At 38.0% G+C, this 16,897-nt stretch overlaps 1 protein-coding gene across 5 annotated transcripts in view; it reads right to left on the bottom strand.

Annotated features, from left to right (window-relative positions):
• LOC112108480 (collagen alpha-1(XI) chain) overlaps positions 1-16,897 on the bottom strand; it is a 221,790-nt gene that overhangs the window by 99,012 nt on the left and 105,881 nt on the right. For all 5 annotated transcript variants that reach the window (XM_026655480.2, XM_026655483.2, XM_026655482.2 and 2 more), the window contains 6 exons: positions 12,497-12,550; positions 10,082-10,126; positions 8,474-8,527; positions 8,345-8,389; positions 4,288-4,341; positions 3,559-3,666 (listed from right to left, as the gene is read on the bottom strand). In XM_026655480.2, coding sequence (XP_026511265.1) covers positions 3,559-3,666; positions 4,288-4,341; positions 8,345-8,389; positions 8,474-8,527; positions 10,082-10,126; positions 12,497-12,550 — 360 coding nt within the window. The remainder of the gene's footprint in view (positions 1-3,558; positions 3,667-4,287; positions 4,342-8,344; positions 8,390-8,473; positions 8,528-10,081; positions 10,127-12,496; positions 12,551-16,897) is intronic.

Below are 16,897 nucleotides of genomic sequence, written 5' to 3'. Positions count from 1 at the left end.
CACACACACACACACACACACACACACACACACACACACACACACACTACTTTGATAGGGCCAATTATGAGCCAGATCAGCTGTGAGGAGGAATTTAATCAGATAAATTGAATGATAAATTGTAATAATTTAAGAACACCTTACTATTTGCCCCCCAAAAAAGCCTCAGTCCGATACCTTAGGAAGAAGGCTTTGATGGTTTAAAAAAACTAACCAGGTTCAGAGGGGAAGTGAAGAGAGCTATAAAAATAATAACAAATGGAAGAAAGTGGAAGCTTATATTAATAAATGTAAATCAGAAGTTAAGAATTGTAGAAAATTGGTAAGGGAAAGCAAAGGAACACAAGGAGAAATCTATGGGCAGCAGAATTAAGGTAAATAAGGAGTTGTTTTTTTTTTAATATATTCGGAACAAAAAGAATCCTGACAATGGTATAGGTCCATTACTGAATGGAAATGGTAGAATTATCAACAATAATGCAGAAAAAAAACCCCGAAGTGTTCAATAAATATTTCTGTTTTATACCTGGATCAAAAACAGATGAAATAGTCTCATCATATGGTGATTATAACACTCTTTCTATTCCAAAAGTATCTCTGGAGGATGCTAAACAGCAGTTATTAAAGCTAGACATTTTTAAATCAGCAGGTCCAAGTAACTTGCATTAAGAGTTGTAAAAGAGCTGGCTGAGGAACTTGCTTGACCATTACTGTTGATTTTCAATAAGTCTTGGAGCACTGGGAAAGTTCCAGAAGAAAGCAAATGTCGTGCCAACTTTTTAAAAAGGGTAAATGGGATGATGTGGGTAAATATAGTACTGTCAACCTGGCATCAATACTAGGAAAGATAATGGAACAGATGATACAGGATTGATTAGTAAAGAATTAAAGGAGGATAAGGTAATTAACATAAGTCAAAATGGGTTTATAGAAAATAGATCCTATCAAACTAACTTCAGTTTTTTTATGAGATTACAACTTTGGTTGATAAAAGTAATAGTTATTATAATATACTTAGACTTCTGTAAATTGTTTGACTTGGTACCATACAACATTCTGATTAAGAAAATAGAACAATATAAAATTAACATGACACACGTTAAATGGATTAAAAATTGGCTAAGTGATAGGTTTCAAAATGTAATTATAAATGGGTAATGGCCATCAAGCTGGTGAGTTTCCAGCAGACTCCCGAAGGGATCAGTTCTTGTCCCTATGCTATTTAATATTTTTATCAATGATCTGGGAAAAAAAACATAAAACCATCACTGATAAAGTATGCAGATGACACAAAAGTGGGAGAGTAGTAAATAATGAATATGACAAGTCACTGATTCAGAACTATCTGGATCACTTGGTAAACTGGGAACAAGCAAACAAAATGCATTTTAATATAGATAAATATAAACATCTAGGAACAAAGAACATAGGCCATACTTACAGGATTGGGGGGGGGAGGGCTCTATCCTGGGAAGCAGTGATGCTGAAAAAGATTTGGGCATCATGATGGATAAACATGAGCTCCTAATGTAATCCTGTGGCCAAAAGAGCTAATGTGATCCTGGGATGCATAAACAGGGGAATCACAAGTAGGAGTAGAGAGGTTATTTTACCTCTGTATTGGCAACTGCTGCTGAAATACTGAGTCCAGTTTTGGGGCCCACAATTCAAGAAGGATGTTAGTAAATTGGAGTGGGTTCAAAGAACAACCATGGGAATGATTAAAGGATTAGAAAATGTGTTATAGTGATAGATGCAAAGAGCTCAATCTATTTATCTTAAGAAAGAGAAGATTAAGGGGTGACTTGATTACAGTCTATAACTATCTACATGGGGAACAAATATTTAATAATGGACCCTTCAATCTCGCAGAAGGTGGCGTAACATGATCCAAAGGCTGGAAGTTGAAGCTAGATAAATTCAGACTGGAAATAAGGCATATATTTTCAACCATGAGGGTAATTAACCATTGAAACAATTTACCAAGGGTTATGGTGGATTCTGCATCTCTGACAATTTTTAAGATTGGATGTTTTTCTAAAAGATAAATTCTAAGAATTATTTTGGGGAAGTTCTATGGACAATGTTATAGAGGAAGAACAGACTAGATGATCTCAAAGGGCACTATGAATCTAATCGTCACATCAGACCCATGAGGTTCCAAGGTTAAGTCCCATTACTTCCATTTTAAAGATAGAGAAACTGATACGGAAAGGTGATATGACTTTCTTAGGGCCATACTGAGGTAAAGCCAGAATTAAAATTAGTGTGGGTCAGAAAAACTTTGATGAAACAATTTTCCATCAGAAAATGCAGTTCTGTCAACTGAAACACGTCAAACAATTGTGCTGATTTTGTCAAAATTTCATTTTCAGAAAAAAAGTTGTGTGTGGGGGGATAAGTTCTAACAATGTTGAAATGACCCATTTTGATATTTTTTTGAACAAAACATTTAGATGTTTGTTTTTGAAAGGGCTTTTCATTTTGATATTGTGTGTGTGTGTGCGTTATGTATATGTATGTATATATGTATGTATGTGAATGTATATATATATATAAAGTTAGAATCAAAACAAAACATTTTGATTTTGTCAAAATGAAACACACAATCAATTGAACAGGAAATGAATGAAATGAGATTTTTCTTTTGTGGAGAATTCTGAAATTTTGGGGGTTTGTTCCAATTCAGAATGAAGTCAATGTTTTAAATCTCACAATCCTCTGTGAAACAATTTCTGTGCTCCACACAGCTCTAATTAAAACACTGCACCTCCTGATTCCATCCTATATTCTCATCCCCCTACTTCTCTTCTACCACAAGCTCCCTCATTTTTGGTCTCCTATGTGTTACCTCTCTCCTGGCCCAGGCTACCCAAAACACTGCACTGAAATGCCACTCTGACCTTTTACATACCATGCCTTCAATTCCCTTTTCCAGTGTCCTCTCTCTTTCTATATCAGGTTCAAGATCATTATTCTCATTTTCAAGATTCTACATCACATGCCCTCCATACATCTCAGTCTTTGTTTTTCACTATGTTCTAATGCCCCACACTTTGTTCAGTCTTCCTTCTTAATAGCACCTTTCTTTCCTTCTGCCACTCCTGATTTTGTGTTTTTTGTCATGATACTCCTTATACTTAAAACAACTTATGTCTTCCCATTCACCATACAATTTCTGCTCCTTCAGATCTTCTGTGTAGCCTTTCAATGCCAAACTACTTTCCAGCACTGTCTCCATCCATTCTGGTGTCAAATTTTCTTTGTATTATATTTGTCTTCGTTAGATTAGACTGTAAACTCCTCAGGACAGGGCTTAGCTGTCTCATGTGCCAGGAAGTGTTATGCATTTCTATGTATAGCTACAAAATAATAATTTCCATTATTTGTGTAGTGTCTGAGATCACTCTAGTGGCTGCCCTCAGCAGCCATAATAACCTCCCATTATCTGATAGCTAAAGGAGCTACTTTCAGCAGTACCGGCCTTTGGAGCTGAAGATCCTGGTTTGATCTCCATTATGAGACAATGTTTCTATACATTAGCTGTTGGTTACTAACCTTTTCACCAGCCTGCCCAGCACCACCTGGGTCCCCTGTTGGACCTGCTCGACCTTTTGGACCTTCAGGGCCATCTTCTCCTCGTGGACCCAGTGGACCAACTTCACCCTAAAATTCAATATGCTATAAATACAGAGCCACTGCCTATGCTCATACCAATACACTGTTTGCAATAGCAGGACATCTTAAGATTTATTTTATAAAACAAACAATTACTTGAAAACTAATGTAAATGAAGATTAGGAAAAAATATTAGTGCTTTTGTGCTAGTAACAGAATTCATGTTGTGGGGGTTGTGCATGGAGTTACTTAAACCCAGGCTAGGGGTGTGTATTAACACCACTTTTGGAGGATCGGTGTGGCCCCCTGTGAAATATGGTTACACCTTTTCCCCTGCACCAGCCAGAATCTGGCCCTGAAGGATTAATCTAGTACATTATACATGGAATGAAATTAGTGTGAAAATATGGATGCCTGGATAACTAAGTAGTCTGTTGGTAATGTTAGCTTAAAACCATGAAGTCTGAGGGCAGAAGCTCAGCTGGTGTAAACTAGTGAGCTCCACTGCAGTCAATAGAGTTATGCTGATTCCCACCATGTGAGGATCTGGCCCCAAATCTACATGTGTGCACTGTTTTTTAAAATTTAATTATAAATAAGTTTAAAGTGATATTCACAGGCTAACAGCTATAATTTCTAAGTACTATATTTTCCTATATAAATACTTACTCTGTCACCTTTAAGACCCATGTCACCTTTAAATCCTGGGAAACCATCTTCACCCTAAAGAAAGCACAACATATAGAAAAATATGTTCATTAAAAGAGAGACTTTTACAAATGGAATTAAAACATTAGGTAATCTGAGTGGATGAGTGTAATAAATGCACAGCAGCAGTAACTCCATTCAATTTAGAACTTCACATGCCTAATGATTTTAATATGGCAGTTACTATATCCAAAAATATATATATCTATGCAGCTACACTGAATGATTGCTCATCTTGGGAAAAAGTTGTGAATAATGGGGAAGCTCTCTTAGGCTGGACATAAATTTCTGTATTTATTCTGAACTTCTTCATAGAAGACAATGATCTTCTGCATTAAATTCTATCCTTATATATTAAAGTTTGTATTCTGTTTATGCTTTCTACTGATAAGATCTTTATCCTTTTTCATAATTGGTTGATGGACTGACAATGCAACTAAACCTTAATATTGTTCTGTTCATTGGCAGAACTATTCATCCTTTTTATTTATTTATTTTTACTAGAGGCCCAATAGCATCATAAAAGAAAGCAGATCCAAAGGATGGACTAATAAAGGAATTAAACTCTTAAAGTTTAATGAAAGAAAGGTCAACAGATTCCTTACTGATCTAGTAACTCCTTTATAAAACTAAAAGTGGTCACACTGAACTTTAAAAGACATGTCTTTATTCATGTAAACATACGTACACCCATGTTCACAGCATATGGTGCCACACAGAGCTAACAGAAACAGTAGTGTCCACATAGAGTGGTCAAATGTAAAAGCATGAAAGGTGGCTCAATGGTTACATTCATTGGTTGATACAAACCTATATTCTGTGGGTAATTATAAGAAAATGATCAAGTCAGTATGGCAAAGGTAAACACGCTGACACTTTAAGGATGAGTTTGTACATGTGATTGAATCAGAACATGTTAGGATCCTAGTGGAGACTATTTATTTACAGATAGCTAATCTCCTCAAAGACATTATGTAGTTGTCCATGTTTCCATGAAAATAGACAACAGTGAGGAAAATTCTACAGTTACACTTGAGCACATGGATAGTGATTCCACTGACATCAGAAGAAATCAATGGAATTATTCCAGATTTGCACTAGTGTAATTGAGAGGAGTTTTTGGTCCGCTATCTCTACATCTCAGTCTTTGCACAACTACCATTCTGATATCAAGACCATAGAAGATTCTGGCAAGTACATTTTTTAGGTGCTGTTCCTCATTGTTGGGGATGGAAGCTCTCTCTCTGCTGAATGAACTTGTAGAAAAGGGGTTCACTATAATGTTGATGTGCTTCAGGCGAAGAAGTATTGGTGATGTCAGTCTAGAATTAATGACAATGTGCTCCAGTTGTAGCTAATAAAACAGCAAGGGCATTGTACTCCATCCTCAACAGTTTGCACTCCTATATCTAGATACGTTTTCTCTTTTCCCATGCCAACCAGAGACATTTGGCATGGCCCACAAACCTAAAACCATAACATTATTTTTATTCCATTCAATATTTGAAGGAGAATTATTTCTATGACAAAAGTGTTTCCAGAGGTAAATGGATCAAGAGAAACATGCCATGATATGTCAGCGCTTTAATTTCCTTGCAAAACTTACAAGTATGGTCAAATCTCATTGTGCAAAAACCTTACAATCTTTTAAAAAACAGTATGAGGTGCAGTAGAAGGTCATGATTCATGGGAAAAAGACACACTAGGAAAATGTTTAGGTAACTGACAGATTGTCTGTGCTTTGGGTGATAGTGATAAAAGGGCCCATGAGGTCACTCTATAATCCAGATATTAAAATTCTAGAGTTACAAATACCTATTTATTAAAATTTAAAGAGAGGTGTTGATCAGGTAGAGCATGAGAAAGCTAAAAAAATGCTTTAGTTATGAGCTACTCAATTATATCCATGGACAATAATGTTGTCCAAATAAATAAGGACACCTTGCATACCCATGAGGATTGAACACTGTGCCTATCACAGATCAAAAAGTTGCCAAATGAACTGAAACTCTTCAATCGTCACAGTGAGGTTCCAGCTACCGAGAGCTAGAGGAACTTGATTTTAGTTCAGCTTGGAGGTGAAAGTGAATCCATGAACTAATGCTCTATGGCCCTACTCTGTTTTTTTTGTTTTGTTTTTGTTTGTTTGTTTTTTGTTACCTACAGAGTTCTATTCACAGTCTATTGGTCAATGCAGAGTCATAACTCCCTTGTCAACTTTGGGACCACATGAGATCAATAATGGTGTGCCAAATCAATCAATTGCTCTACCTTGGTCTTCTCATAATACTGTGCTTTTCATAGTAGTATTTGACTGCTCTAAATCAATAATGCCTATATGTAACAGACATATAAGCTCCACTACAGCACATGTCCTGGAGTCTAAGGGGTTTCTATGTATTTGGTACATCAGTCTCAATTTTGAGGTGTGCACTAATGTTTTGTGTCATACAGCAGCTACCATCAAACAACTGTTAGGATCATAGAGAGTACTAGGAGGTCTTTAATGTCATGAGGTCTTTAATGTCCTTAGTTTTTAAAGTCCTATTCAAAGAACACAATGAACTATTGAGCACTGTTTATCTTTATATCTATTTATTTGTGGAGATACAGCTATATCATTATTTATCAATATGGAAAAAATCTGTTAATTATTTATCCTCATTGCATGTTTGCTATATTTTGAATAAGAGCTCATGTTTATATAAGGCTTGGTCATATAGTGAAGAAAGTTATTATAATTGCAGAATTTCATGGGCAGCCCTGAAACAGCTAGCTGGGTTAATTAAACTGAGATTTATAAAAGCATGAAATTCCTTTCAGGGACTTGATCCTGCAGGCAGATCTCCAATACTGATGTCAAAGGCAGTTTTCAAGAGTGAATCTTCAGTCTTGAAAATAAATGTACACTCTGTGGTAATAGAGCAATATGGCCAGATATGCCTGCGTGAGATGGTTGTTTGAACTGCAGTTCTGGGACAGACTGACTCTAAAACTTGTGCATCCATCCCCAGAAGGATCAGCCCAGTGCAAGGATTCTCCAGTGGGATAGAGTTAGCACAGAGGTTCTTATGCCACTCCTCCACTGCCTGCAGTTATAACACTGAAGAAAGGAGGTACGGCTAAGATATCCCTACGACAATCCCTGGCTGGGGTTTTGGCCCCAAGAGGTCACTAGAAGCTAATGGAGGTTGTAGCAGCCAGAGTGTGCTCTAAGTTCACGCAGGGGGACTGGCCCTGAATATAGCAGCAGCAGCAGATTTGGGAGAATGCAACGGTGAGTTTTAATCACATTTGCACGTACATTCCCTATTTGTGCTGTGCACATTTTTGCCATAGCAAAGGATCTGGCCTATTGTCTGCATTTCAGACACCAGAAAGTCTAGAAGCCAATGGAAGGTTTGGGTGTATAAGAAATACAGAATCTAGTCTATAGTATGAATCACAGTAGTGAAAGTAGTAATTGTCACAAGTGTCTGGGTGTGACAAGCTTCTAGGGATCCACTATTGTCAGTGGGGGAAAGAGGGAAGGCTAATTCTCCACTGCCCTGCACCTTGTGTGTAGTCAGTTACACCTGTGCAAAGTGGGCGCAAATTGCTATTGCTCTGATCTGGTAGAATTTTACATACCTATCTCATAGAACTGGAAGGGACCCTGAAAGGTCATTGAGTCCAGCCCCCTGCCTTCACTAGCAGGACCAAGTACTGATTTTTGCCCCAGATCCCTAAGTGGCCCCCTCACAACCTTGGGTTTAGAAGGCCAATGCTCAAACCGCTGAGCTATCCCTCCCCCCCTTTTTAGACAGATGTAAATAGCTATGCAAGGTGCAGAGCAGTGGAGATTCAGGCTTGGTACGTTCCCCTGGGATGGTGAAAAGTAACCACTGCTGTCTGGTAACAACACTGCTTGCGGTAAGGAAATAAAAGATGTAGCACTGAAAAAAGGAGACCCTTTTGTTTACTGGAACACAGAAAAACACTATTTTTTTAACAAAAGCAAGTCCAATTCTATGTTTACCTTTTCACCTTTGGAGCCCTTCAGACCACGGACACCATCAGCTCCCTGTAGAAAGCAATGAGAAATTGCCTCACTGTACATAACCAGAAAGTTTCAAATATTCAGATTAAAAAAAAAAATGAATCATACCTTCACACCACGAGGACCAGGATAGCCAATTGGACCCTGAGGACCTGGAGGCCCCTAAAATACATTGAATTAGAAAACTCTGTATGTTAGTCAGTTAACAAATAGTTTTCTAAGTACGATCCACTTACCTTAACGATACCACAAGTAGTCTAAAGGAAGACATTGGAATAATCCTGGGCAGACCGGCTTTTCTGGCTGACTGCCCCCAAGAAAACTTGTGGTAATATCAAAGCGTTTTTCAGATTTTCTGTGGATCTATTTATGGTTTTGCTGTGGATTTATCCTTTTGGAAATTTCAAATGAAAGTGATATGCTAAAAACATCAACTCACAACATAAATAATCTGAAATTATGATAATTTTGAAAATATAAGGAGAACACACCAGTGTTAATGACGTCTGCACAGGGCAGAAGCTACATGTTAGCTATAAAGACATAAGAGTATATCACTCTACTAGTCCTTCCCCATCATTTAAAAAAAAAAATCTCACAAATTTACATTCTGTGCCATACTCTACTCTCATATAGGCATCTGCTATTCCCATATATACAGATCCTTCAGAATCTGACTCCTTTTTTCAGTGTTTGCATTTTCATTAGAGTAATCAATCAATCAATCATGGTCTCCTTTAAAAAATCCCCAAAGTTAACAGGGTCTGATTTAAAAAAAAAAGTCAACATTTAATTGATACTGATGGGGGATTTTTTGGCATTTATTGTTTCCTGAGGATTTTTTTAAATATATTTCACTAAACCTTTGCAAATATAAAATTAAGAGAGGATAAACCTTTGTTACTTTAGTAGTACATCCTGTTTCATAATCCTTCCTGGCCTCATAATAAAGAAAAAGGCCCCCAAACATGTAATAGATTGCAGAATAAGGGCCAGATACTGATACCCTGATTTATATTTATATTGTATAGTACTTTACTCCATTGTCTTCGGTAGGACTACTTGGGAAGTTGTGTGTTATTCAGCATGAGTAAGGGTTTCAGAATCTGGCCTTAACATGGCAGAGAGCTTTATAAACCCTTTAAATATTTCACTACAATGAAGAAATTATTTTCCACTGACTTCCTGTAAGTGACTGAAAAATCCATTGAATGTGTATGTTTTGATGGTTTCAGAGTAGCAGCCGTGTTAGTCTGTATCCGCAAAAAGAACAGGAGTACTTGTGGCACCTTAGAGACTAACAAATTTATTAGTCTCTAAGGTGCCACAAGTACTCCTGTTCTTTTTATGTTTTGATGTACTCCCTAACTGAGCCTCTCAATAGTCCCAGCAAGTAGCATACACTATAAAACTGCAAACTCAAAGAAGTTGCAAGTTATGTGTCTGAAACATGTGCCAGTTTATGAAATCCTGAGTAGACATGAATAAATATAAAAAGAGTGCTCTGGTAAAGTAAAACTGCTTGTGGAGTTCACAGACTGGTACTCAATAAATATGGTTGTCAGCACACACATGCTGTGAATGGGTGATGCATTTTCTATCACTTATGTTCCCAATAGCTATAAGAGCAACAGATTACATGGTTGACAAATTTACTAAATAAACAAATAAATACAAATTGAATAGACATATGTTTATGGAAGTTTTGAAACTTACCAAAGCACCTTTCTCTCCAGACTGACCCTCTTTGCCAGGATGACCCTGATTACAGAAAGATAAATACAGTATTTGTTGGAAAATATGCTCTTTGTGAAAAACAATTCATTATACAAATAAATTGGTTTTAAATAATTGAACATCATCATGACCCCAAATCCAGCCCTGTTTCTGGACTACAGCATGAAAAATACACCTTTGATTTTGAGGAGAGATTTACTGTTTTAATATATAACTAGTTTACTTAACAAAGAAATCTGGACAGTAGTTATATTGATGTGAATGTATTAAGCAACATTTTGATCAACTGCAGGAGTCTTTTAATCTAAGACACACTCAGATATGATTACTATAGTATTTTGAAAGAGCCTACATGATACAACTTCATGCAGAAATCCCTAAAGCATATAAAAAGGTCACAAGAGTTGTCTGAGAGGCCTATAAAGAGATTGATCTAGTCTCATTTATAGCATTAATTAAATGCTTTTCCTTTAAATCATTGCTTACTTTTAAAATAAAACTTTTTGAGGGGTGCAGGCTGCTACTGTTTAAATTCTATATAATTATAGTTATATAAAACTCCCACTAGAAATGTAGCCCAAGAATTAAGCTTTTGTGGGTGTGTGAGAGAGAGAGAGAGAGAGGGAGATCACTCAAAAGATTAATTCCTCACTGCATTCCTAGTGGGAGACAGCATTGATTATATTTGATCTGTCATCAAAAATTACACTAAAGTTAAATTAAAAATGTTAATGGCAGATTACAGTATGAGGAAATCAACAAGTAACACTTTTTTTACTGTGTGAAGCTCCACTCTTATTTGAAGGGTATAGTAAATCTTTAGTTTTGCTGTGCATGTAGCCACTTCTTAAATATTAACTTCTTTGTGGTATTAACTTCCAAAAAGTGTTTTCAGTATGTCAAATCATATTTTAAAATACCTGCCAATCCTTAACTGATAAACTTCTGATTTTTATGTTCAGTTTGCTAGCTGGTAAAATGAATTTAAAATATGCTATTAATTAATGGTATATATATATACCACCATTAGATAAGTGCTATATATATATAGCACTTATCTATCTATGCATTCTAGAATATTGATTAGAAGGATGAATATCAGATAGCTAGAAACAGCATTAGCAATTTTTTCAGTTTTACTCAAACAAATACATCTTGGTTTGAAAATCTGAACTAATCTTCAAGCAGATGATCTTATTGCGCACAAAGTTATAACTACTTACCCTGCATGGAAAGTCTGTGATTCTACAGTGCTACCTCTGTCAGGGGTAATGCTTACCAAGAGCTTCAGTGACTTAAGCTGCCTGCCCTACCCTTCAACCAAAGAAACACATACACAAGGTAGGGAGCTGACTGTCTAGGCAGATGGTGGGGTGCAGGCAGTGGTTCATGCACCAGCACGCACACACACATACACATGCAAACACATGACTACCTGTGCTTATTCATTCTTCACTGCATTTGTCTTTATTTCTGATTTTTATGTGTAACAAAATGTCGGTTTTCAAATACCAGTGATGTCTGTAAGGGCTGAGAGTTTTCAGAAGTGAGAAAAACTTGCACAAGTGGACAAAGATTCAAGTCTAACCAGAATCTCCAACAATGCCATAATATGCATTGCCAACAGTCTACCAGGAGTAGAGCAGGGCTGGGGAAAGGCAAAAGGAGCTGCGAAGCTCCAGCCTGGCAAATCCCCAGGTGGCGGGCCTTGCTAAAGGCAAAACAGGTACTGGGGTTGCAGAGGTGCAGCCTAGGGTTAGGCAGATGCAGCTGGTCCAACCTCCTTGCCAATGATGAGTGGCCACGACAGACGACAGTTTGCCCCAGTGAGCGGGGGTTGAGGGTTCCCCTGGGAGGGGAGACCCAGAGCGTGGGGGTACTGGTGGGGCAGAATCCTGAGGTACGCAGGTACCGGGGTCTGATAGGGACATGGGGCCAGCGGCAGGCGAGACACTGGCCTGCAGAGGGTGCTCCATATGATGGAAAAGAGCTAATTCCAAGACAACCAGTAGGAGGCACCGCTCTGGTGAGTTTCACTTCGCTACAATCCCCCATTTACACTGCCACATTGACATAAATGAAACAGTGGATCTGATCCACTGTATGTCTCTCTGGCTATTGGCTTATCATAGCATGTCAGTGCAGATGTTGCAATCATAATTGATTATCAAGGTACACATTTCTAAAGGGCTTCAGCAAATCTTAGCAGCCCCCTAACTTTAATAATGCCTCAAGTTCAAATAATACAGAGGTATACACAGGCTTTACAAGTTTGTTCCCAACTAAGAGGGCTGCTTCTTTTCTTCTTGTAATGCAGTACATTGCATGCAGTGACCCAAAGCTGCATACTGATTTTTAACAGAATTTAGACATTCAAAAGACAAAATTACTTACAGAAGGCCCATCAGAACCAGCAAGTCCCGGAAGGCCAGGCTTGCCCTGTGGTCCCTAAAGACAGCAAAAAGGAAACATTTTAGGAATGATATTAAACAAATATGTTGCTCAAGCTAAAATAGGTTGCAACAAACAAATCAACTATGAACAAAAAGAAATATGTTAAAACATACAAAGTGATGGGGAAAAAAAAATAAAAGAGTGTTCCAAAAGCTAGATCCAGAGAGTTAGATTCTGATCTCCATTACACCAGTTTAAATCCATAACAATTCCAATGACTTCAAAAAAGTTACTCTCAATGCTCACTAATGCAAATGAGAAAGGAACAGAGGAATTGCCATATGGCATCAGACCCATGGTCCATCTAGACCAGTATCCTGTCCAAGAAGGAAGGAGCAAGAAACCTGTCAGTTGACAGATACTGAATAATCTCTTTCTAATAGAGACTTAAGGCCTGAAGCATGAGGTTTTATCTCTCTTCCAAAATTTGTGTTATTAATATTATGACTCTGAATATTCTTGTTATCCATATAAACAGCTAATCCTTCTTTGAATTTTTCCAAGTTGTTGGGTTCAAACATACTGTGGCAATGTCCTAATTATGCATTGTGTGAAAAAAGTATTTCCTTTTGGATTCTCTTCTGGCTTTAAATATTTCAACTAGATATAGTTGGATACTGAAATACTTGCTCCACCTGAGTACCGGCCGTACCTCAGAAATATCCATTTGTAATGTTAAACTAACTTGCCTTTTACCTAAAAAAGTGTGAGATTCCTATAACCATGTTAATCATCAAAATAGAACTGTCTGAAGTTAGATCAGAGAGTAGTAAGCAGCTGCTTTAGGATGAATGAGAAAAACTAAACAAAAGCATAGGCACCTGGGAAGGAAATTAAATAGAAAGGACAGATGAGGGAGAAGGAATAACATGTTGTTTCCAGGGGTGGCTCTAGCTTTTTTGCCGCCCCAAGCAGGCTGCCTGTTGCCTGACTGCCACCCTCGCAGGGACCGGCAGGGTGCCCCCCACGGCTTGCCGCCCCAGGCATGCACTTGGAACGCTGGTGCCTGGAGCCGCCACTGGTTGTTTCCCAGTTAAACTGAGGTGATGAAATGAGGAAAAATAACATCAGGAAAATAATGTTCATTTACAGAATTGTATGAAAAACTTCAGCATCAAAATACATTCAGCATCAGTTTTCAGATTCACCATAATTTTACCCAACTTTTCTTTTTGAAAATGTCTCCAAATACAATGAATATGCAAATTAGAAAGATGTAAAAATATGTTTATTTGGGTTTTAGATTCATAGATTCTAGAACTGGAAGGGACCTCGAGAGGTCATCGAGTCCAGTCCCCTGCCCTCATGGCAGGACCAAATACTGTCTAGACCATCCCTGATAGACATTAATCTAACCTACTCTTAAATATCTCCAGAGATGGAGATTCCACAACCTCCCTAGGCAATTTATTCCAGTGTTTAACCACCCTGACAGTTAGGAACTTTTTCCTAATGTCCCTCCTAAACCTCCCTTGCTGCAGTTTAAGCCCATTGCTTCTTGTTCTATCCTTAGAGGCTAAGATGAACAGGTTTTCTCCCTCCTCCTTATGACACCCTTTTAGATACCTGAAAACTGCTATCATGTCCCCTCTCTGTCTTCTCTTTTCCAAACTAAACAAACCCAATTCTTTCAGCCTTTCTTCATAGGTCATGTTCTCTAGACCTTTAATCATTCTTGTTGCTCTTCTCTGGACCCTCTCCAATTTCTCCACATCTTTCTTGAAATGTGGTGCCCAGAACTGGACACAATACTCCAGTTGAGGCCTAACCAGCGCAGAGTAGAGCAGAAGAATGACTTTTCATGTCTTGCTCACAACACACCTGTTAATGCATCCCAGAATCATGTTTGCTTTTTTGCAACAGCATCACACTGTTGATTCATATTTAGCTTGTGGTCCACTATAACCCCTAGATCCCTTTCTGCCGTACTCCTTCCTAGACAGCCTCTTCCCATTCTGTATGTGTGAAACTGATTGTTCCTTCCTAAGTAGAGCACTTTGCATTTGTCTTTATTAAACTTCATCCTGTTTACCTCAGACCATTTCTCCAATTTGTCCAGATCATTTTGAATTATGACCCTATCCTCCAAGCAGTTGCAATCCCTCCCAGTTTGATATCATCTGCAAACTTAATAAGCGTACTTTCTATACCAAAATCTAAGTAGTTGATGAAGGTATTGAACAGAGCCGGTCCCAAAACAGACCCCTGCGGAACCCCACTTGTTATACCTTTCCACAGGATTGGGAACCATTAATAACTACTCTCTGAGTATGGTTATCCAGCCAGTTATGCACCCACCTTATAGTAGCCCCATCTAAGTTGTATTGCCTAGTTTATTGATAAGAATATCATGCGAGACCGTATCAAATGCCTGGTTGTAAGAGAGAAGACGATTGAGTAAAGTACAGGCCATTGGAAAAATGCATTGTTGTTCACAAAGTATCATTGAGCAGATGAGAAATGAAAGGCACAATGAGGAAAAACAAGGCAAAAATTACATTTAGAAATGGACCATAGCAGTTAAGATGGAGAGAATGTACCCGTTGCACATATCAATCACCCCTAAAATGTATACACAAAGACACGAAAGGAACAAGTGGAGAAATATAATGTAGTGTTCACTATACAAAGTAATGTACAAAGAACAGAAAATGACAAAGGGTGAAATCCTGGCCCTACTGAAGTCAATGGCACACTCTCTTTGACTTAAAGGGGCCAGGATATCACCCAGAATCCAGAGAAGGCCAGAGGCAGTAGCATCTAAAGTTGCAAAGCAAGAACAATTTGAATGATGTAGGTGAGTCACAGAACCCAGGGATGAGAACTGGCTGTTCATTGGTTTGCACTGTTTCAAACACAAAAACAGAGCTACAATTGGAGGGTAAGTTGTGTGCATGGCAGGACAGAATGTGACTTTTTGGAAATGAAAGGTTTGCTGATCTTCAAAGAGTCATAAGAGATGTGTTTGATGTCTGTCCGTCAACCAAAAACCATGTTATGTAACTAGAAATTTTATTAGAACAAAAAAACCCCAGGTTGGGTCCTAGTCTCCAACCTAGACCCCAACCTAAGTCTACACCACATAAGAGCAGCAAAGCAAATTGGCAACATTCGTTCCTAAGGGTTTCAAGAATATGTAGCCCAAACAAAACGAAATGATACTTTAATTACAATTCACATTATGAAAACCTATGTGAGTCACAGAATTAACCTGTAATGAACATCAACAGACCAAATTAAAATTAGTAACATCCAAGCCATCATCACCTAGGGCAATTTGCATTAGCTGGATAATGGCAAATGCATCCTCTTTGTATTGGACATTTTTCTTATTTAGTACCATCATGGCATCACAGCATCCATCAACCGCAACACCTACAAAATCATCAGTGTCCTTATGGTCTTTGTCCTGGTCCATGCCCAGTCTGTAGTTGTGCCCACTCTCAGTACACAGGCTTACCAAAGAGGAAGCAAGAGATCAAACAGGCATTCCTGTATTAGTGCCAGGCACTGACCTAAGGTTGCTAGGTTTCTAGTTAGTCATCTGGGTATATTCTGGTATGCTGGCAGCAATATGATTGCTGCTGTTTTTTACATTCTCATACACTTATACCTCTGAGAAACTTTTCTCACATAAGTAGTCCCATTGATTTCACTTGGACTGCCCATGTAAGTAGAGTTACTCATGAGTTCCTTTTTAGGACTGGGCCCTCGAGAATGAGTAATCTTGATGGATTGGCTGTGCTGAATATATTGCATCAAATCAATGCAAACTTTTAAAGAAAATCTCCATCTATTAGTGTGAGGCCTGATCCTAAGAGAGAGGACACGTAAAATTTTGTGATGAAACTTTTGTGAGGGAAACCTATATTAGCATATTTAGATGGGGGAAATTTTTTATGTGAATGGGTTTGAGCATAGACAAGTAATGGTGTGACTGGGTTTGGACTGGGAAAGCTTTCAGTGTCGGAGGGAAAGGTTTCTATCAATATTTAAAATGTCACTGCTTGGTCCTCCAATATCAGAGATGCCAACGTGTAACATATTGGATTCATTTAAATATTTAGATACAAGCAGGGAAAATTTTAGATGCCAGTATATTTTAGCAGAGAAAACTTTAGATGTTGGGGAGTTTCACATGGAAAACTTTAGAGGTGACTCTGGAAAGGGAAATCATTCTATGGGGGCAGGTTTGGGTGGAAAAACTTCCTTTTAATATTTTACTTGCCAGAACCTCCTCTCGTAAAATTGACTTGTGCAAGGCAATTTGTACACAGAAAAGTTTCTAGGTGAGTAGTCTCCTGCAAACATTGCTTATAAAAGTTAATTTCCTGAGTGGCC

Source organism: Terrapene carolina, unplaced genomic scaffold (genome assembly GCF_002925995.2).
Source record: "Terrapene carolina triunguis isolate 2854851 unplaced genomic scaffold, T_m_triunguis-2.0 Scaffold210, whole genome shotgun sequence".
Taxonomy (NCBI): Eukaryota; Metazoa; Chordata; order Testudines; family Emydidae; genus Terrapene; species Terrapene triunguis.
Note: the sequence above shows the minus strand (reverse complement) of the source record. Positions and strands in the feature narration are given on the sequence as shown.